Here is a 22455-nt window from a genome sequence, read left to right on the forward strand (position 1 = left end):
TACTCGAGATATTTTTTTTTAACTTTGTTTTTCGATTTTCGTTAAGTGATGGGATGTAAAGGTAGAGTTTACATCAAATATAGTGGCCCATACAGGCCAGAGCTTATCCCGGTTTCAGTAGCATGAAGCGACAAGGAGTATTTCTACTCCCTCTGGATGGAATGCTAGTCCATCGCAGGGTTACTCCCCAGCATTAGTTCGCTTGTACCGATTTATACACCTGGGTGCAGAGGGGCACTATGAGTGTAAAATGTCTTGCCCAAGAACACAACACAATACCCCGGCCGGGCTCGAACCCAGAGTCCAGGGCCCGGTTGCATAAAAATACTTAAGATTATGGGGGATTTTCTACAACAGCTCTCTGCGTTCCGGTGAATGTTTTCAAAGCGTTTTGTTTTTTCCAGTACTCTTTAGTAAAGTTTCTCCTTATTTATCCTGATAAGCACGGGAGAAAACCCCTCAGAGCACAGGGAATAGCTGCAGAAAATCCCACGTAATCAACCGGGCCCACCGCACTAACCATCAGGCCACCACGCCTAAGCGATGGTATCTACATGGTGATCACTGATGGTACATCGATGGTGATATTAGACGATAAGGATTTATTGGGTATAAAAAAAGTGCTGTTGCTCCTAAACGGGCATGGGCACCCCTCCGTTCTTATTTCAAAATTTAAGTTCCTATAACATAAACAATCAATAGGCATAGTTTAACAAACTTCTCAGTGCAGATTCTATTTCAGTGGAATGACCTTAGAAAAACGGCACGCGGTCATTTCTCGGCAGTTAAAATTTGACCAATTCTAAGCTAAACCCCATCCAGTTCCCCACCAGTTAAAAAATGGCTTTTTGCTCCACCAAAATCGGGACATGCGTTGTCTTTTGAATTGGTGGCTTAGCCCCTCGAGAGATTAACCAATACGATAATGACAGTTTGCAATCCTGTTTTTTTTTTTTATTATAGCGTTTTATTGAATAATTATCTGTTACAGTTTACGGTATTGTACATATTATTATTTTTTGTTTGTTTGCAAATTAAACAAAACTGTTCAGTTTTTAATTTTCATTGTTTCAGTTCACGGTAATAAATAGGGAATAAGGGAACTGATAAAGAGCTAACAGGTTTTGAAAAATTAAAACCAGAAAGAGTTTAAAGTAATTCCCAACATAAAAAATTCATTTCAAGCAATTTCTGACCAGCAGTTATTCCAGTTATTTATATATGTTACAACATATAATTTGAGATTTCACGTATTTGCAAAATAGATTTCTATATACAGCATTTCATAAATTTAAAATTATAGCATTAAATCATTTAGCTGTTACATTTGTTACCCATCACCACACATAACTAAAACATTTAGACATGTAAAGGGATATTTATATACTACCTGTCATATATTTTACACATCACTTCAAGCCTTACATAAAAGTAGCACTGCTGTTGACTTTAAGCTATTTTTTACAACTGTAAAAAATAAGTTTAGAAAAGCAATAAGTTTTAATGAACAAGATATCTGACAGAGTTTCATACTTTAAAATGTTACTTTCATGTTTCATATTTCTGGTCTACGATGTAAACCATTTGCATCCTCGCCAGTATCCATCCTAGCCTATTTATGGACTGATTTAAAATTTTTTAAACTTTTCTTCTCGTAATCTTGCTCAAAGTCGACAGTGCTTCTAAAGTATAAACTAAATCTGCTTGAAGCATTTTCTAAAGGGTCCTATGCCTATTACTTCAAGGAAGTCCTATTCGTCATTTGAACACAAATGAATTCTTTGATATTTACTGTGTTTTTTTTAACACCCGTTCCTTATGGATGTCCTTTCATCTTTGCTACTTTGGGAATTTGTGGATAAGACGCTTTAAGGATTGGGCTTCGAATATAACATGCGGGGAGCGTAAATAATGATAAAGCTTATTCTTAACACAAGATGTTAATATTATACGATAATACTTGTTGTGTAACATTTTGTAATGGTTAATTTCATAACAATCGCAGCCCTAACACTGACCAAAATCTAATTTCACCTTAACGTCAATATACAAAGCGAAGCATACAGATTTTGAAAAAACAGCAACCGATCACTTAGGGAGTGTTTTCGGAATATCGAGTTTAAATTTGCTATTAAGTTATTCTAAACATAACTACAAGAAATGAATGGATATTTGGAAGTAGAATTTATGTACGTTTGCATCATGGCTTACAGGGTTAAAATCTGACAAATTTAAAAACAGCATGGTTACTGACACTATAACACAACAAGAGATGATGAAGTGGGACACAATCAATTTCATTGGCCACCATTTTAAACAATCAGAACTTATGTAAAAATGACGTCACAAGCACTGTATGTAATAAGTTTAATCGAAATTGGTAGTATCTAAGAATTGAAGTTCGACTGAGTTTCTGAAAAAAAGGAAGTTCTTATGCCACTCAATCGATCACTTGAAAGTACTGTTAGTATATTATGGAGAAGACTATGACAAAGTAAACTTATTCACAGTGCTCGGGGGTCATTAATGCCACGAACTGTGGTTCGTTGCTACCTGGCTACCAACCCTCCCTCTAAAACAGAACAATGTACATCCTATTTTCAATAATTTTGCTCCATTATCTCGACATTTAATAGATTGAACCTTTACTCAACCTTTACTAAAGGCCTGGCCATGCATGCTAAATACAGCTTCCTTGCGTACCCTCTTGACGTCATGGCTCGACTAGCCCCTGGTCCTCACATTGTTTGGTCTTTTATCCACCCGTGAGTGAAATTTTTAAACTGCTTAAACTCGGTAAGGAAAATACAATTTCCCGTCACGAAGCACCGTTGCTATGGTAACATTCGAAATCTAACTCCCAGGAGACAAAAACACATCGCAGCAACGTACAACGGATATAACAGCTGTAGTAATTGGCATATTTCATTGCGACACATTGTCACTTGTTGTTATGGGACTACCCCGTTAACATATCTCACAATGCTTCCTCTAATAGGGAACCCGAACACATTCTTTTGAACGTTTCCATTCGTAGCTTCAACATCTCCTTTTTCAGCCTGTTCTTGTTTCAGACGCGCCAATAGTCGTAATTCTCGTCGATGTTTCGCTTTGAGATTTTCCAGCCTCAAGCGACAGTTTTTGTGGAAGTCTGTTAGTATCTTTCTCATCGTTTCTTTACTGTTATTGTATTCGTAGAAAGGGTCTTCCTTTCTGCCAGATTCCAAGTAGTCACTGTATTCTAGAAGTTAAGGTACAGAAAGGAAATATTTTAATTATAAATTGCCAGTTTTTTAAGAATATACATTGGTTACACATATCTTTGCGTGACCATGCCCCTTGGTTTTTGCTAGTAATTTTACTTACAATGTGTTTGGTTTGGAAAGCTGGTATTTTAAGCTGTCATTCATTCTCCCTACGGACATAAGCTGTGCAATTTTCGTAGGAATTTGTCCAGAGAGACGTGACATTTCGGCAGTGGTGACCTGTTTTCCGTTTCTTTCTATTTATATCAGCCTCGTCCCAAGGGCGCTCTTCTCTTCAAATTTGGAAGACCTTGGAAGGGCCACTTTGAAGGGAAAAGCGCCCTAGAGATATAAGAGCCTCCTGTGGATAAACTACCATGATTCGTTAGCGTAGTTGCACTTTCCATTTATGTGGAGAAACCGGTGAGAATATTCCGAAGATGGACAATTTTTAAAGGGACAGTACAATTTTTCAACCAACACAATGGCATGGGGCAACTTCTTACCATTTGAAAACTTTTCAGTAGAAAGAACTGTTCTATTTCATTTCCTACCATAACATCTTTCATCGGGAAGCATGGTATTAGTGCGAAAAAGCAAAATGGTACAGTTGTATTCTGAACATTCCAGAAAAAAAAGGGAAAAAAAGGAATTCCTCTGAAGGTATTCTATTTTTCCGAACAGTGGAAGGAACCGTTCCATTTGATTTTTTTACCGAAAAAAAAACAGGTTTCTTCGCACAAATGGAAAGCGCTACAGCAATATGATATGCCGAGAGGGCCGGTATGGGCTGTATGATAAAAACAAGTATCTTACCATATCTTCTTGGATTTGGGTTGCGTTTCTTTCGGGTAAGTATCTCATACACCAGGAAAATAACTGTTAATACAGCTAAAGAGCCTCCGCACCACGTGATAGTCTGAATGTAGACAGGAGACTCCGCGTCAAACAACCCTTCTGTAATGTCAGCGGCTTTGTCTTTCTGTAATCCCTGCAATAGTCCAAACAGATAATTAAATCAATTCTCCGTGAGTGCATGCATGTGTACTTTTGTTACTCTTACTCAAGTCTGGTGTAGTATTAAATACAATGCCTAGGTTCGAGGCTGCGCTCATTTAACCACAATTTATTCTCGTTCGTAAGAGACTTAAAGGGCGTGCGGCAACCAAAGAATAAAAACACCACGATCGCTACCATCACCCACAGCAACAAATCAACAACAGTAGATGTATAGTAAATGGTTTGAACCCAGGAGTATCAGTAGGTCGTATAGTGTGATCGTCCGGGTGAAAGTAGTTCTGAGAAGAGCTGTTGTCGGTGACTGACGTTTCGACAACCTGAGCAGAAGTCATCTTCAGAGTCAAGTGAAAAGTTGTTGTCAGTCGATGATGTTATAAGTCTGGTCCGTTGAAGTTGATTAGTCAGTTTAGCCGTGATGTTATTGGCTGTAAGACTGGTGTAAAGTTTGTCATCAGTAATTGGTCAGTTTCGATCCGTCTATTGTTAGTCTACTTAAGTCGTTTTGTTAAGTCTACTAACAATAGACGGATCGAAACTGACCAACAGTTGATGTCATAGTTTTATCCAGAACTTAACGCTCGTATTACTGCGGCGACTATTTTCACTGTATCACGTGTTCACATGTTCAGCCAGTTTAGAAAGGTAATCTTTAAAAACTATGTCCTTACGTATGTACTTGTGACTTTCAGTACATTGTTTCGACGTAGGTGATATAATCGTGATAAAATAGTCGATCAAAGAAGGAAATGAAGTTAATACCATAGCTTTTAATTTTCAATTACATTAACATACTGAAAATGTTCTTTTTTTTTGGCGCTATGTTGCTAGATAAAATACCGACGTTTCGGCATTATCGCTCTGTCTCTCCGGAGTTCAAAACAAAAAGCTAAGAGCCAGTTGCTTGAACCTAAAGAAGTCAGTTGTGCCGAAACGACAATATATCGCTGAAAACAAAAAAAAAAACAATTAATCTTTATTTTTCTAGTTCAACACGCTAAGTAGTTAACATCGTTATTAATTTCTATTACCGTAACTCCCTGGACATTGTTAGTGATGATTTCAAACGTAGACGCTCTCTCCTCTTTGAGAAAATCTCGGAAGCACTTTTGCAGCTTTCTAGCATGCCCGGCCATGACGACCCCGTATGCCGAGGGGTAATTGATCATTTTGGTCATACGAAGACCTCGACCCCTAAATAATTCCATGCGACTTCCTACAGTGTAAGAATCTATGAGAGCCCCGTCCACGTGTCGGTCCGTAAGAGATTTGGCCAAGTCCTCAAGTGTCGTATACCGTCGCTCTGAAATGAAATAAAAGAAATATTTAATAACTCGACTACTAATTTAAAGATAGAGACTGTACAGACAGTTCTTCGAGTTTCACACACAAGGCGATCGTCAGACTGTGCATTAAGTGCAGTCTAAAGAAATTTTAAACTCATGGAGGACTGTTAGTCAGAGAGATCCTTCTTCTGATTGGCTGTTTAAAATTTAGTTTCGTGCCTTCATTTGGTGATCAATTTAGATCTCTTTTTAAGCAAAGTAGATCTGTCAGCAGATAGAATATACAGCTTCTCCGTCATACATAAGAGTCTTCCTAGAGTGCATGATAATCTCAATGTCTTCATTAGAAACGGTGGTAAATTGCCTCGCGTAGTCTAGGGCTTCAGAAATGGACGGGTAGAAATCAACTATATCAAAAATCAGGAAGGTGTGCTGGCTCTTGTCTTCTATACTTGAGAACCAATTGACAACAGAGCGTGTGTTCCTCCATTGGAACTCGACTACGCATTTTTCACAGTGTACGTTCGAGCAATGAAGGTTCAAGTGGAATCGGAAGCCACGGGCGACTTGTTTTACTCCAAACAACTGGGCATTTAAAGGCGTCATTTCTATTGTCTATAAGAGTGTATACTATAAAAGAATGTCGTCGATTTGTTTTTTACAATAATAATAAAACTTTATCAGCGAGAATTTTCAGAAACGTTTAAAATCAGCCAATTTACTTTCATAACCTTTCGGTTTTCGTTTATTGGGAAAGGCCGCCAGTTCTCAAGTTTTAATTGAGTTGCATTATGGTTCTCATCAGCGATAGCTCTCGACCTATGAGGACGCGAGAATTTTGCCAGTTACTGTAAAAAATTTAAGTATTATTGCCATGAAGTCATGTCAAATTTTACTCTGCAATTTATTTTCGTGAAGGCTTTCGAAACGTCTTTTTTTAGAACTCTGAAGTGTTGTGTTGTTTATAAAACTTTTCACTTGACTTCTTCTAACAAGACCAGATACGAGTAAAACATACTTTGTCAGAAGGGAACACGATTATAATACTTACCTCGATCCATTTGGGCATTTAGTCGAATTCCAAGACGAAATTCCGCTGAATCATCAATGGCAGAAACCTTCGAAGTGCAGGCAAGAAATAAATAGATTAAAAAAAATTAAATTAAATAAAACGTATAAACTTTCACCAAAGGGCACCATAGCCACACAACAAATGGCTGACATTTATTTTACCATCTTCCAATGATTTCAATCAATATGATAGTATGTGCCACAATTTTGTTCTGTATTTACTGCTATGACGGCTTTCGAATCCAAATAGAAAGAGTGAAAACTTTTCGTTTTATGAAACGCGAAAATTTTCCATTTTCTTTAAATAAGCTTTAAAGAAGATCAGCGAAATGTACCAATAAGAAGATAAAAACGTACGGTGTTGAACCATTATGTTTACAATGGAAACCCGTCTTACCGTCTTACTATTGAACGGGAACTCCTTTTAATAATAAGAAGAGAAATAGATTATGCAGCTTGCTTATGTCAACTTACTTTCGAGCCATACACGGCGATGTCTGATTTGATGATGTCCATAGTCAATGACGTAGTTATGAATGACATCACAAGCGCAATGATAACTAAGCCACACGTGATCCACACGATGCCAAACAACTTGGAGTGTATGCCGCGGGGAACACGGTCTCCATATCTTCAAAATATCACCAACACTATTGTTACAAACGAAAGTCCTCTTTGCAGAAGAGAACAAGCTTAAAACATTGCATCAAACAGCTGCGACATTGCACACAGCACTGTCTGCATCATTTTCACTCGTTTTTGCTAAACTCTACAACATTTTGCGCAAAATTGCTGACGCGGCAAGCAAGTTCTGTCCCCAGTTGCACAAAAGTTGGATAGTGATTTATCCGTTGCTTAGCGTTATCCATCCTTTTGTCAATCAAGGATAGATTTTTACAACTGATAAAACCCAAATTGGCTACGGTAGAGACAGACAAGCAGCTTCCTCTTGGTACTTTTGCCTGAAGGTGGAGGAGAAAGTTCTAAAAAAGAAACATTAACGTCTTTGGGTTAGGGTCTTGACAGCTAGAAGTCAGGTAATGGCCGATAGTTGTGCCTCGCCAATTGACGGCAGCAACACAATATTGCAGATTTTGGACACACGTTGGTGAGCGGTTGCAGTTTTACAAAATAAATGTTTCACTGTGTGTCCGCGCGTTGTGGCTTTATCAGGTTTACCCTCTTTTTAAGCTTATTGATTGACGTTAGTCACTCACCCTACGGTTGTCATGGTTACAAATGCCCACCACATTCCTTCAATTGGTCCCCGCATGGGAGAGGATGGGAACTCGTTGCTATTGAAAAAGAAGTCCTGTTGAAATGACAGAAATATGGTTTTGTTAGACTCAACTGATTTTAAATGTACTTCTGAAGTAGCTATTTTCACATTCGTCGTCACAGGCTTTAAAGCAAAAAAGAGACTGCTCTGTTATAAAAAAAAAAAGAGTGTACCCTACTCCCCCAGCAAAAACACAGCAGCGACAATTAAACAAACTCACCATAAACCACATAACGATTCCAGCGAAAAACGCAGAAATGAAAACAGTCACGATCAAGGGCCATAAGTCAAACACAGCTTTCACCACCATTTTGGCAGCGGCTCCTGGTTCATCTGCAGCCACTATAAACGCTACTCCCGCCGATTGAACCAGAGGCGCGAAACCATACTCGTTAGAATAATCCGTTTGCTCCATCCGCCCATAAACGGGAAAGCTCAACTCAGTCATATCACCTATTGCCTCTCTGACGTCTTTTTCGGTGTCTTTTATAGCTGACGTGTTTGGTCCCGATGCGCGATAATCAATATCGGTGTAGCCGTGCTGACGACACTCTCCACAGCAGCTGCGCACGACAAGGTGCAGAATTGGCGGGAAAATTCCCGTGACGTTATCGTTGCTTCCTTCTGCCATATATGGAGGGTTGAGCCAATAGTTTGTGTATAGTTTTCTGTAGCAATTACAGGTTTCTGTAAATAACAAATAATAAATACTTTGATACAAATGAACTATAGAAACTTCATGGGTTGCGAGAGGTTTGGAACAGAGAAACATACTTTACTTAGTTTATTATGCTAATAAACGCCTTTGTATTAGCATAAACAGCACGCACACATTAAAAGTTGACATGAAAGTTTTAATAGCAGTGCATTTCTCTTGTTATATGGTGAAGGAATGCTCAAATCGTTCAATGTTCGTATGATGGTAAGTGATGGAAGACATATTTGTTTTTAGAGCAATTTATCACGCCAGAAGCCGTCATTTTCCGTGATGAAATGCATAAACGTCGTTTGGAATGTTCGTGCCTCGCATTTGATATTTGTTTCTTCAGCGTATTATAAATCTGGCCACTGTTTTCAAAAATGCCTAACTCCATAAGATAAGTTTCTTTGTCGAAACTCGTTTTACATATATCTTTAATTTAAAAGTTTTGTCAATGTCTTTTGATTTGAACCGGTCGGCCTGAAGCAGGTATAACATGGCCAGCAGAGTCGGCGAATTTGTATTTAGTACAGTAAGCATGCGTTCGTTAGGCAATAGTAAGCTAACCCGCACGTGCGCCCGTAAATAACTGTTGTCAGTATTTCTTCTAAGTCAGAGATAAAACCTCTTCGAAGCCATGAAATGTTACGAATAAATAATAAAAGAATTGGGCTCGACTAGTTTTGATTTATTGATTTCCAAATTGTGACAAATTTGAAAATACACGCGAAAAATAATCCTAAATTGTTCTAAGACCCGCCTCGTAAACAAAACAGTTGAGGCTGGCTTCATACTTAATTTAGTCAGTCATTGCTTTTCAAATGCCATGCTCGGCTCCTCAAGGTTTTTAATTGTTATAGATCAATTCAATGGCTTTAAAAATGGTCGACTCCACAAAATTTGTTTCTAACATCGAAAGAAAAAATCATTTCAGTGCATGATAAGATTAAGAAAATAAAATTGAATTATCTTTACCAGCGAAAATGACTGCAGAAGGCGTCCCGTTTCCTTTGCTTGTAAAAGCACGGACCTGGATGCTGTAAATTGTAAAAGAAGACAACTGGTGAAGCTCGACGGAAAGAGTGTTAGGCCCAACTGTTACGTTCTTCTCCTTTTCTTCCAGTTCTTTGTTAGGATTTCTGACCGCTCGGTAAGACACGGTGTAACCCAACAAAATACCGTGCACGTTATAAAGGTCCCGGATTGGTTGCCATGACACTGGGATCATCGTGGGGGTTGTTTTGTTGGTGGCGATGACGTTTTCTGGAGGTTTTCCTGGAGCTGCGAGAAAATATAATTAAAAGATATGTTATGTCAAATAAGGCCTGTAACTATCGCTCTATTGCAATTAAGCCGCAGATATCATAAGCATGAAATAAATGAAAGAAGGTAAGGACGAAGTTATCCAACTATACAAAGCGTTTTTTTAGTTTTAAATGAACAATATAGCATCAAATTACTTTTAAGGGCCAAGTAACAACATTTAGGCTCAAAAAAGATAATTGGTCGAAGCATTTAACTTCAAGTTTGTTTTGGGAGAGTAGGGATGGCGCATGCAGTGGTGAGAGCGTTTGGCTCCCACGAATGTGGCCCGGATTCAATTCCTGAACCTTGCGTCATATGTAAGTTTAGTTTATTGCTGTTTTTTTTTTTCCTTTACTCCGATGATTTATCTCCGGGTTCGTCGGTTTTCCTACCTCCAGAAAATCCTACGCTTCCAAATTCCAATTCGATTACATGGTCCACAATTTCTAGCTTTAAATACTACCGTGTCTTAACAACGTTAATATTACCCGTGAACTCAATATCTAAAATACCAACTAACAAAGGCAACGATAGAACTTTTCAAAACCCCTTCATTTACAAATAATTTTCAAAAATAACGTTGAGAGAATGCATGACGCTTAGCAAGAAGAATTTAAGATTTCAAGCTTGAAACTATGAAAGTTCTTTTATACTAACCATCCTCATCAGTCTGTGCCACAACTTCAGGGCTAATAGCTCCCCAGCCCACCCTGGTGAAACCCAGCACTCTAATTCCATATTTGGTGTACTTCCATAACCCAGCCAGTTCCAGGCTGGTGCGGTTAGGTCCAACCTCGCGTTCTCTGTACATGTCCTCAGACTCATTCATGGCACGGTAAAGGACCACAAACCCGAAGAGCACTCCGTGAACATAGTCTTGGGGAATTGTTTCCCAGTTAACTTTAATACTTGTGGAACTTGTGTTTAAGACTGTAGTTAATGTTGGCGGCTTGCTTGGCCCTGAGTTTAGAGGAAATCAACAATGAGATTGAGATGGAAAGTTCTTTACAATGAGGTCTTTGTTGTGGGAAGTGGCTGCTGATAAGTATTGAGGGTAAAAAATCTTGCGCTTTGTTGGATGATTTTCAAAACTTTCAGTTTCATTCACTGCACCTTCGAAACCTTGCTTGACGGTTGACGATAAAGCTTCCTATAGTTTGCCGGTGAAATGTTTAACTTAACTTGCCGAACGTTTAAAAAAATTCCTTGTTTGTAGGTAATTTACGCTTAACTCATTAAAAATGGCATGCATTCAAATAATAATGGTTTATTTAGTTTTTGCAACTGCTAGAGTGATTTCATTCAACCCGTGAAACAATATCTAACACGGTTAGTACGTAATATAGTCAGTCAAAACTAAACAAAAGAAAACAATGGAATTAGTGCTTAATAGTATCTAAAAGTGTAATAATTATTTCACGGGTTTAGTAAAATCACTCTAACGCTGGGGTTAGGCTTAAGTAAAAAAATAGTACTTTTGTGCATAGTATGTTTTCTTTTGAATTTCTAAAAATGCGAAGGTTAACTGCAACTCAATCCCAAATTAAAATTCGCAGCGTTCCCCAGAGAGTTAACGAAAGACATACATACTGGCGTGAACATGTGTACTTACGATCCTCTGTGGTTGATACAGTGAAGAATTTCGCTCGAACGCCGTTCCCTTTTGATGTGTAAGCTAAAATAGTAATGTCATATTCTGTGTACTTGGTCAGGTTTTTAAGTTCAGTCGTGGTTGATTGAGCTGATATGTTCTTAAACTTTAGCTCGTCCAAGCCCCTGGATTTTTTGTACAATATTCGATAGCCTAGGATGATGCCATTTTGATGGTTCGCGGGGACTGGGCGCCAGTGGATGAACAGGCTTGTTGATGTGGAGTTGTCTTTGGCGACAGTGACATTCTGAGGAGGTTGAGAGGGGACTGTTGAAAGAGGCGAAAACTTATTAAGTTATCAAAAAGCAAAAACCTGAGTCCTATTTGGTATTCAAACGATACTACATGGGTATGCCACATGGGTATGCCACATGTTTTATGCATTATGGTATGCCACATGTTTTATGCATTATGAGCATATAAGGCAAAAATTTATCAGAAGGTTGTTTGTAATTTATCTCATTCTCCTCTCTCTTGCTTATCATGTCTTTTTTTACTTAATTATCACCTGGTTGGTATATTTTCTACATTGGCAAACTATTTTTTTTTTAAGTTTTCTTTGTTTTGAAGGTTATTTTACAACGCAAAAATGTTGTATTCTGATGGTCACCTGACACCTTTAAGTCAAATCAAACAACATGTAAATCTTAAATTACAAGGCAAAGCTGGAAACATGAATTATTTCCTGTTGTACCCCGTATTAAGTTACACATTAGTAAACCATTAAAATTGTTTTTTGTAGCTTTTTCCCCACATGCAGGAGTGTGTGCCTTTAAAAAGTACGGGACGTCGAAACTTGTCTTATAGGGTAGCCGTCTCGACTAGCTCTTAAGACTAAATGTGGCTTAGCTTGTATATTAAAACTGATATTATATTGAAATATATATGTGTATTAAAGTTTCCAAATTCTCAATAAAAACATCACGACAGTGACACTAGGAGGAGTTAACAATTCAAAAATCGGAATAGAAAAAGTAAAAATGCCATGTCGTTCTAAAAAACAATAAAATCAACACCAACACAAATATCAGTGACAATGGCAATAACAAAAAGGCAATAGTTTAGCCACGTACCATCTTCATCCGTCCTGATCATGTAAGCCTTGCTCAAGGTTCCTCTCCCTTTTCTTGTAAATCCTCCTACTTGGAAAGCATACGCACCATACTTTTTAAGGTCAGTTATGGTGGCATCATGATCGTTGGCGCCAACTGTGATTGTTTTCCAAGTGTTAAGATAGCCTGCTTCCACCCGACGGTATTCTACTTGGTATCCTAGCAACCGGCCGTGAACGTACCGCTGAGGGATTGCTTCCCAGTGCACTCGAATGGCAGTGGAACTGGTATAATATATCTGTGAGATGTTTGGAGCTCGACTGGGAACTGTGAAATTTGTAATTCAGTATATGGGTTAAAATGTTAGTCGTACTTAGGGCCAAAGTGACCCGCAACCCAGAGCTATCTCACTGGTGGGAAACAGAACTTATTCGACATCGGATTCTCATACAAACAATGTATTAAGCGCTATGTGTACAACTCGTTCGCGAACTGGTCAAGCTCTCTAACTCTGGATGGGCTCCTTTAGGCTCCTTTGTTTGAGATCTTTTGCCAACTTTTGCTGCAAGTTGTGGAAATGTTATCCTTCCCTTTGAAGTTAATTGCTTAAGGGTTCAAATATACACTAGTCTAAAAAGAGGTATTTCATGACAAATACTACTTAACAAGATAAGCATTAACAATTAAGAGAAAAAACTACTTGCCATCCTCCTCAGTCCATACTGTGACGTCATCGCTTGAGACACCCACTCCCACGTCATTGACAGCCGCCAAGCTAATGACGTAACGAGTGTACCTCTCCAGTCCAGTCACGTGATGGTTTGTCACATTGGGTGGAATATGTATAACCTTTGTAAAATTTGCCTTATCCTTTGTAAAATTCATCTGATAGCTGAGTAGAACACCATGGATGTAATTTGTTGGCAATGGGTCCCATTCCACAAGGAGCTCTGTAGAACTCAGGTTTCGCGCAGTTACGTTTGGAGGCGCACCATCTGGAACTGAAAACATTCTTTTGTAACTTCCGGTTAAGAAAAGCGTTCAATTTAAACAGAATATCCACATTTCAAGTAAAAATTAACCATTCAGACTCTTGTCTACCAAGAAAAGTTACATTTAAACAGGTTAAACCTAGGAGCTTTTGACCAGGCTCCGGTTGTTCAAAGGGTGGATAACACTATCAACCGAATAAATCGCTATCCAGTGGATAAGTGTTGACAAAACATACTACGCTATCGACCGGATACTGATTAAACCAGTGGATAGCATTATCCACCTTTCAAACAACTGGGCCAGGACAATCAATGTGGATGTATCTACAAGATCGATATATATTCTGTGGTATCCAACGCACTGCACACTGAAATAACGGTTCACACTTTAGGGGCGGATGAGTGATAGCTAATGATGCTTTCAGTTTTCTCGCCATCTTGCTGTACCCGAAAATTTAAAATTCAGTTTAAACACTGCTCGGAATTTCTCGAGTTTTCGGGACTTACCATCTTTGTCCGTGTAGGTACATACAGGGAATGAAGCTTTTCCGTCTCCTCGTCTGTTGTACCCCATAAGTCGCACGCAGTACAAGGTGTAAATCTGCAGATGTTTTAATTCTACGTGCGTGTTATTCTCCCCTTCTACCAATAGATTCCACGATGCACCTTCCTCGTCAGTGTACACGAGGCGATAACCAAGGATGCCACCACCCCACAGACTGTGAGGCCGGATTCTGCTCCATGAGACACTGATACTTCGAGAACTTGTGTTGTGAGCTGTGACTTGCTCAGGTGCGTAACTGGGAACTTAGAATGATAATTAATTTATTTATTACATTCAATAAACACGAGGCTTGATCTTTACATTAAAATAAACCTGAAGCATGACATTAGAGATGGCCTCTTATATTGAACTGCCTCGAGAAAGGTTGTTGTAAAAAGCACAAAAGCCTAAGCGACAATATCGGAAAGTGTTACCGTTGATGAAAATTCTCTGTTCTTTTGTTAAAGCTCATAGTACGTTCTTCAGCGCGATAGCAAGAAAACAATGAATTCTGAGGAATAGTGTTTTAAAGGAACGGTGAACTACACTACCCATGATACGATTCATCTTAACAGATATCGCGTACGCTTTTATCCTTCTGTACTAATTAAGGATCATATTTGCAGATAACAAGCGCACTCTATTCTCGAGGTTCCTAGATGTACTATCTATAAGTATCCCGTACGCGGATACTTATTTATCAACATTGTGTCGTGGAACTAAGTAATTCAGATCTCTAGCTGTTCTGACGTATCCCAAATGTTAAATTGCTAAAAAAAAAGGTTAAAAATTAACTTGGTGCCTACCGTCTGTACTGCTGATGTAATGAGTTTTGACCGCCATCGAATATAGCATATTCTTCATCGTCAGAGCGTCTTGTAGGGCGATTACTCCAGAATAACGATCCGCCCTGAAACCGAACTGTAGTACACATTGTACACCGGGGCCTCTGCTATAAACAGAAAACAAAGAGCATGTCTCAGTTTCCTTGTGTGAAAATAAATCAGGGTGTTATGCTATGCTAAGTACATTGAGTACAAGACGTTATTTACTACCCAAATTTGGAATTAGCCAACTAGAAGCTTTTTGCCGCCTTGATTCCCTGCGATATGAAGTCTGCTGACCCGATATCACCGAGTTTTGACCGAATTTTAGCACGTGTCGCTGAAGTCGAACCAAACTCACTTTATATGCAGCCGAAGAGTACTAGAAAAGGTACAATTAGAGTCTAATACGAAACAACCATACTTATAACTGTACATTTTAATTGACATTAACAATATTTTTATAAGGTAACTCCCTACCCATCAGTAGTTCCACACCATTTGACGTCAATCGAGTCCAGAGCGGAATTTTCGTCATAAATTTTATGGACCTGCAACGTAAATGGGTGGGCAATTATTCCGGCAATGGGGTAGCAATGATAAGATCCTCGTCGTGTTCCCACCCATTTATGCAATTGGGGAAAGAAGCCTGAACAAATCCAGGGATTCGACTGCTTTTCAGATTCAAACCAAAAACTAACAGACTGTCACACTTTTCTTTGAATGTTACTGGAAATGTGGTGCAAGAATAACCGTTTGCATCTGACGTATATCAAACTCGTAAACCCAGAATGGGGAGTGGGGGTAGGGGGGAGGAGGGTGGTGTAACACCGCAACTTCGGTTTTCTTTGTGAGATTTTTGGCTATGACAGATATAGCGTCCCAGAGAGGAGTCACTCTTCAAATTCTGATAAACAAACGTGTGGAGACAATGGGAACCGGGAGAGGGGATAAGAGATCTTTCACATTGTACGTCCAAAGCCATTATTTCTCTTGCCGAAGCTTAAACTTTAAACGAATTTCTTAGTTGACCATTTTTTCCATTCTAATCAGCTGACTTCCAGACTAGCATGAATATTTTAAGGGGAAATTAAATAAATCTTAGGCCTCGTTTACATTGTATTTAATCTTGTCCGCCAGCTGTTTGAACGTGTTAGTTTCCATGTTGAGAATGTCGGTGTTAAACTTCTCCTTTGTGAACGTAACGGCTGTAATAAAACTGATACCTGAGAAAAAAAAAACAGAATTAAATGATTAAGGTATCATTGGAATCTAGCTAATTAGACTGATGTAAAGTAGAACGATTTCTTCGTAGGTCACACACTACCTCCCGGAAAGAGAAATGTCATTGTTTCTTAAAATATAACTAACAGGTCACAAAAATGCCCCAGCCATAGAAAACAATAGAGGTAGTGTTAAACGGTAAAGCGGGAGAATAAAAAATTATAGGTTCCAGACAGGTAGTGGCTTACTGCCTTAGTGAGACGGTAGTTACGGATCCATTGAGGAACTTAATCTATTTTCTTTATAAAATGTTGAACACGTGATGTAAGCCACGTACTGGACAAGTAGGTCGCCTGCTACCAATCGTAGAGCATGCAATTCCTTGAACATTTTTTCAAACACTTTCAAGTTCAGACAGCCCTTTGAACAAGAATGTGTAAGAAACATAAAAACAACTCACCAGGACACTCCTCTGTGTTGCAAACCCGACCTTCACGGGGCGGTCCTAACCGCAAGCAATCTCTTCCACCATGCCTTGGAGCTGGACTATCGCACTTTCTTGACCTTACGCTCTCGCCACCGCCGCAAGTCCGAGAACATGCTGAGAACTTAGACCACTGTCTATAATCGCCATCAATCGGGCATGGCTGTATGTTACAGTAAGCTGTCTCCTTAGGAGGACCAAGACGAGTACAATCTTGACCTCCGGCCTCCGGGGTAGGATTTGTACAGTTACGTGTCCTAAAATGAGTTCCACCCGCACAGGATTTTGTGCACGGCCCAAATTCAGACCATGGAGTGTATCCCCCGCTGACTGGACAAGGCTGAGTGTTGCAAGACCAATTCTCAATCGCTGGTCCTAAACGAGAACAATTTCTTCCGTCTCCCACTGGGACAGGATTGTCGCATTCTCTAGTTCTGGTTTTGAGCCCTACACCGCAACTTTTAGTGCAAGGACTAAATGCGCTCCAGTTGCTATAGTTACCATCAATTGGGCACACCTTAATAAAGCATGAGCGGGACTCTATGGCAGGTCCATACCTGGAGCACTCCTTACCACCATGCTCCGGTTTTGGTCGATTGCACATTCTTGTCCGAGTTTCAGTTCCGCTGTTGCAACTCACGGAGCATGCACTAAAATCCGTCCATTCGCTGTAACCTCCATCAATTGGACACGGATTTGTATTACAGTCCACTTCCTCTCGTTCCGAGCCCAGCCCCGAACAATTAAGGCCGCCGTATTGGGGACTAGGACGAGTACAAGTTCTAGTTCGATACTGTTTACCTCCTCCGCAAGTTAACGTACAACGGCTAAACATCGACCATTCGGAATAGTTGCCGTGTACAGGGCAATGTCTTAGGAAGCATATTTCCGTACTGTTGGGATAGCCCTGACAGTCATCGCCTCCGTGTTGTGGTCGAGGATTAGAACAAGACCTGGTCCTTGTCCTCGTGCCCGGGCCACATGAGACAGTACATGGACTGAAGTCAGACCAGCTGGTGTAGTTTCCATCCACTGGAAAAGTGAGCATTTAATAATTTAAGAAATACTTGGAATCGCTGGAAGCAGTTAACTTAAATTTGACTAATCGGTCAAAAAAATCAATCAACCAACAAACCAATCTACCGGTCTACCGGTGGTTCGGTCGCTCACTTGGTCTGTCTGTCTGTCTGTCTGTCTATCTGTCTGTCTGTCTGTCTGTCTGTCTGACTGTCTGTCTGTTTCTGTCTTTTGGTTGGTTGGTCGGACTGTCGGTTTGTCTGTAGGTTTTTCAGACTATCCATTTCAATCAGTCAACCAGTTATTCATTTAATCAATCAATCAATCAATCAATCGATTAATCAATCAAACAGTCAGTTAGTCAAGCAACTGAATGTTTTATATGCGAGGCCATCATGGATTTCATTTCGTGGGAGGGTTACTTATCTTAGAAAGGCAAACATCTTTTTGTCTACAAATTACCTCAATTCTAAGCTTAAACGCAATATAACTTTCGGGTGAAAAAATAACTATTGATTTGATGCAATCCTGATGTTATATCACCATTGCGTTTCTTTAACTTAGGCAAAGAAAAATAATTAAAAAAAAGCTTCAATGAGCATCTTTAAGAGCAAACTGCTGCATTTTACCTGCCTTAGACTTCATAATATAACAAATATCCTCTTTTGACAAGAGACCATTCCAGACCGCAAGCTCATCAATGGTCATCTTAATACTTCTCAACCGAGCATTGTTCGCTCCCATCATAAGCGTGTGATACGGTGGAACAGGTGCAAGGCGAAAACTGTATTCAACAGTATCCTTCTCGTATGGCACAGAACTGCAGTTTAATAACACATCGACCTTGCTTTCCGTTTTATTCCAAGTTAAAGCCACAAAATTCCATGTCGAATAAGTCCACTTAACTTCAACATGTCGTTGTACTGCAGGGCTATTTACGTACACACCGAAAATGTCATTGTCTATTTCCACTGTTGTTCCAACAGCTAGTCTATCAGAAGCAATTTGCATGACATATCGCTTGTCTTGACGGTCGTCGACTTTCAGCCAGAAAGTCACTGTAAAGCCTGTCTCACAGGCATCCGGGTCACTGATGCAGTGGTATGAAAAATCTCCTAAGTCGGCCCAGCTTCCTAACAAACCGTCCAATTGAAGTCCGTTTTTGCTATTGGCCTCGACACTAGTGGCACCTCTTTGGTCTACAATTCCAGGGTCCGTTAAGGTGTTGAATGACCAATAATAGCTCGCCTTTTTATACCATGGGTCATCCCCTGTAAAAATTAACCAGCACAATCGTAGGTTCAGATTGGGAATTTTTTAAAAAGAATTTACCAAAAATTAAACTGCCTGGTCACTTTTTGATTAAAAATAATGTATTTTAATGTTTCGTTCCATTTGGAGAGTCTTTTAATTTACACTTTTTCCAAACCAGTTTCGTGGACCAGTTTTATCGTAATGACATTCAAAAGGTTATTTGCAGTTTACTTGTTACACACTATTATAGTTACCAGTTGAAAGTAATTCGCGTTGGCTTTAGCTTTGCATTACAACGCTTAGTGAAAGGTTATAACATCTCGCGCCACTTTCGCAACAAATCAGAAGTTAAAGCAAAACCAATCGTGACTCGCTCGCATACACTTTTTCGCGCTGCGTGTCGGCTACATGTATTTGCTTCGAGTTTTGTTTGGTTCACTGGATTGTCTGTATTCTATGTCGTTGGCCAGAGTGATTACTCTGATTTTGGTTTTGCGACACTCAATCGAAAATAGTTCTATAATATAAAAAGAGCTGTTCATTATAAGCTAGTTTATCGCAGAGTTAGCCCCCAGCATAAGTTCGCCGGTACCCATTAATAAACCTAGGTGGAGAGAGGCACTAGGAGAGTTTTTCACTTAAAAGTGTCCTGGCAAGAACACAAAACAATGACCCCGGCTAAGGCTCGAACCCGGACCGCTCGATCGGGAGTCCAGCGCGCCAAACATTAAGCCACCGCGTCTCCCATAAATCCTATTTTCTTGTTACGCAATTTTAAATAGAATGTTTCGCTTTTAGTTTTAGTTATTGACCAAGTTGTGCGTTGTAGTTCATCGGCACGGATGCATTGCAGGCCTATGTTTACATTTTAAATTATGCATCGATACATGTGTCGACAAGTGCTCCCACGCAAACAGTACAATCACCTAAACACGACCACTTCAAATACTTAAAAAACCGCTGAAGCGTTCGAAAAGTTTGTTTACAACTACTAGCTTTTGTTCTTAACTAAAAACAAGATTAAGAGAAATTCAATAGGGATTTATTCGTTTCTGTTTTGATTTCGTGTAAATCTCTTATTAGAGTCAGCGTTTCAAACATATCATTTGGCCCAACACCAGGAATCTAAAGATAGCGTTAATTAACATTGTAGTCTTTAATTCTGTGCCAACAATTGCCAAAAAAGTCGTATTTTGGAGAAATTACAGTAACAGGAACGGCCTCAAAACATAAAAATAGTATTCAAAGACAAAGCGAAACAGTCAGAGGCGGTAGGCTATGCCGGATTAACGGTACGCGGTGTTTCACAACAAACTGGTAACTACACGACTTGACAATTCACTTGCGAAAAATGTTTGTTAAAAGCCCCTGACCACTGTTCTTAATTCAAGTTTGTAACAACAAGGATTTCTTACAAAATTGGATTTTTTTCTTAGCAATCAAAATTTGGAATACACTTTTGATTCCAAGAAGATTTATACGTTGTGAAGCTTGACCGTTTTTGGCATTATTTATTTTCTGGCGGTTTTCCAAAACGACAGGTTGAACGCAGGTCTCTACCTAGGACGAGAGAGTGGTTAGAAGGGGTAAAAGAGCGAAGTTACGTAAGAAACGCATTAGAATGAAAACAAAAAATAATCGTTGTATTTTTACCTTGCATATGAAGAGCTTAAAATAATACGATGACTAATTTTAGAAACAAGTTTGAAAATCCCTGACTGAGAAGTTTTGTTAGCTTTTATCTGTCGCCTGTGGCGAACTTTGCATCGAAACAGATCGATTGATTATTGAGACACGAATACAAGAGTATGCTTGTTATATGTAAAGAATTCACGGCAAAGTGTCCTCTGTGAAATAAGATAAATAATCTCCCTGTATTTTTAAAATTGTGTGCTATCTTTATCACAAAGACAGTCTGACATGAAAATTAACAAATGTCTTTGCGTGTGATATGTAGTCAAGAAGTGATAGTTTTAATTTAAAATGTAAATATCTCAGCTCAACCTTTATATTTGTGTCGGAGATGGTAACATAATTTACAGATTCATCGACAAAACATTGAAACTTAGGTCAGTGGAATTTTACGTAACTGCGCATATTAAAAAAAAATGCGTTGCACGGTACTTGAATAGAGTTTTCTATCAACGAAATTTAAGAATTGTTCATAAATGTAGCAGATCCTACTAAAACTGAATTTTTACCTCGTACATTTTGTTTCTAAACACAATTTTAAATAGTCATCCTCGACTGTCTCGGTGCACTAAGCAAAACGATATCCATGCGTATTTTAAGTAAAAATTGGAAAGACAATGTTAATTGCATTACATCGACAGCTAAACACATATTTAGCAAGCAAAGTCTTACCGGTAACTGTAAGTCCGTTTGCAACACGTGCACGAAAGCACTGAAATAAAAACAAACCGAAAATAAATGTTGAGAATCACACAAGAAGACGCACATAGTTGGCAATTACACTTATACAGCCGCTTTTTACATCTACGTACCAGTTGCACCACAAGTAGAAATGCGAGGCTATGAACCTTTCCAAAAACCATCTCCTCCGTTTAGCTGCAGACGCAAAAATGACTTCACTTTTGATTAGCCATTAGCTGCACACCATCTCATAGTGGTACCGCTATTGATAGCTTTTTGTAGATTCTCGCAGGCAACTAGGCAAAATATTCCACCATGCCAAGGTCGAAGCTGCATTCGGTAATATTCGCATGGTTTCTCGAAGCCTGTATTCAAAGTAAAAAGAAAAACCTCTTGTTAATAATTGATCATTGGTGAATAATTATTGTGCAGAACGGTAATGCTATAAGCCATACTTTTGAAAATTATGTGCTAAGAGGGATTTGGTTGATTAGCTCGCAACTCCGTTGTTACATTAGTCAAAATGTGAAAAACAGAATTTTAATAGCAATATCAGAGCGGTAATATGGTTGCAGTCACGCAATTAAATTACAAGAATTCCCCCCTGAGAAACTAGCTTGTGTGGTTTGAATGGCCCAGTGAGAAACAAGATATAGTTGATGTAACCGCAAGTTTCCCGCAACATACATCTCTAACTTCACCAGCATTACATTATCACAGTGGGTAGGAAAGCAAAACCTTTCATCATTTAGCATATATAAATCGCAGTGATTATAGAGATCAATGTAAAAGAAACTGAAGAAATAAAATGAAACACTAAAAGACCCCGACAATATTCAGCAATGTAGCTAGGTCTTTCGTTTAATTAAGAAAGAACGGAAGAATTAATTGACAAATTGTTTTAATTTCTCAACAAGCTCTCGAAATAAGTGGCTAATATTATGAAAAGAAACGATAGTCTTAACTTTTTTGCCTAAAACAAAAAACTACGGTTTTCATTGAATATTCAAATCAATTTTTCCTTAGCAAAAACTTCCTAAAGATTGTTTGAAGCCATTTTTTGTGCCCTTCATACATTTGAAACATCGAGACATTAGAAATAACTTTGAAATAAATGACGCACTTCTTTAAAGATAA

At 39.0% G+C, this 22455-nt stretch overlaps 1 protein-coding gene across 3 annotated transcripts; it reads right to left on the bottom strand.

The window, feature by feature from the left end:
• Window positions 1-1023: 1023 nt before the first annotated feature.
• LOC144629981 (uncharacterized) lies at window positions 1024-21814 on the bottom strand. Of its 3 annotated transcripts, XM_078488242.1 has the most exons (21): window positions 21774-21814; window positions 21450-21683; window positions 21310-21349; window positions 18321-18962; window positions 16651-17706; window positions 16083-16192; window positions 15447-15517; window positions 14949-15094; window positions 14106-14405; window positions 13311-13607; window positions 12628-12933; window positions 11516-11821; window positions 10561-10863; window positions 9574-9879; window positions 8119-8585; window positions 7837-7931; window positions 7094-7250; window positions 6600-6666; window positions 5294-5565; window positions 4062-4236; window positions 1024-3241 (listed from the first exon to the last, which is right to left on the bottom strand). In XM_078488242.1, exons 2-21 carry the CDS (start codon window positions 21498-21500, stop codon window positions 2952-2954), a joined length of 5457 nt encoding a protein of 1818 aa, XP_078344368.1. In that variant the 5' UTR covers window positions 21501-21683; window positions 21774-21814; the 3' UTR covers window positions 1024-2951. The 3 variants fall into 3 exon arrangements, with proteins under 3 accessions (XP_078344368.1, XP_078344369.1, XP_078344367.1); XM_078488243.1 differs by lacking the exon at window positions 21774-21814 and having other exon boundaries at window positions 14949-15091; window positions 21450-21696; XM_078488241.1 differs by lacking the exon at window positions 21774-21814 and having other exon boundaries at window positions 21450-21696.
• Between the last annotated feature and the right edge of the window lie 641 nt (window positions 21815-22455).

The sequence above is a fragment of the Oculina patagonica genome, chromosome 11 (assembly GCF_052425735.1).
Source record: "Oculina patagonica isolate OP01 chromosome 11, crgOcupat, whole genome shotgun sequence".
Classification (NCBI taxonomy): Eukaryota; Metazoa; Cnidaria; class Anthozoa; order Scleractinia; family Oculinidae; genus Oculina; species Oculina patagonica.

Excerpts from the sequence above, each read along its gene's own strand:
- LOC144629981 (XM_078488242.1), bottom strand. The coding sequence starts at position 21,500 with ATGGTTTTTGGAAAGGTTCATAGCCTCGCATTTCTACTTGTGGTGCAA. Across the intron at positions 15,518-16,082 it reads CGGACAAGATTAAATACAAT|GTCCATAAAATTTATGACGA; the intron begins GTAAACGAGGCC and ends TTTACGTTGCAG. Across the intron at positions 3,242-4,061 it reads CCCAAATCCAAGAAGATATG|AATACAGTGACTACTTGGAA; the intron begins GTAAGATACTTG and ends CTTAACTTCTAG.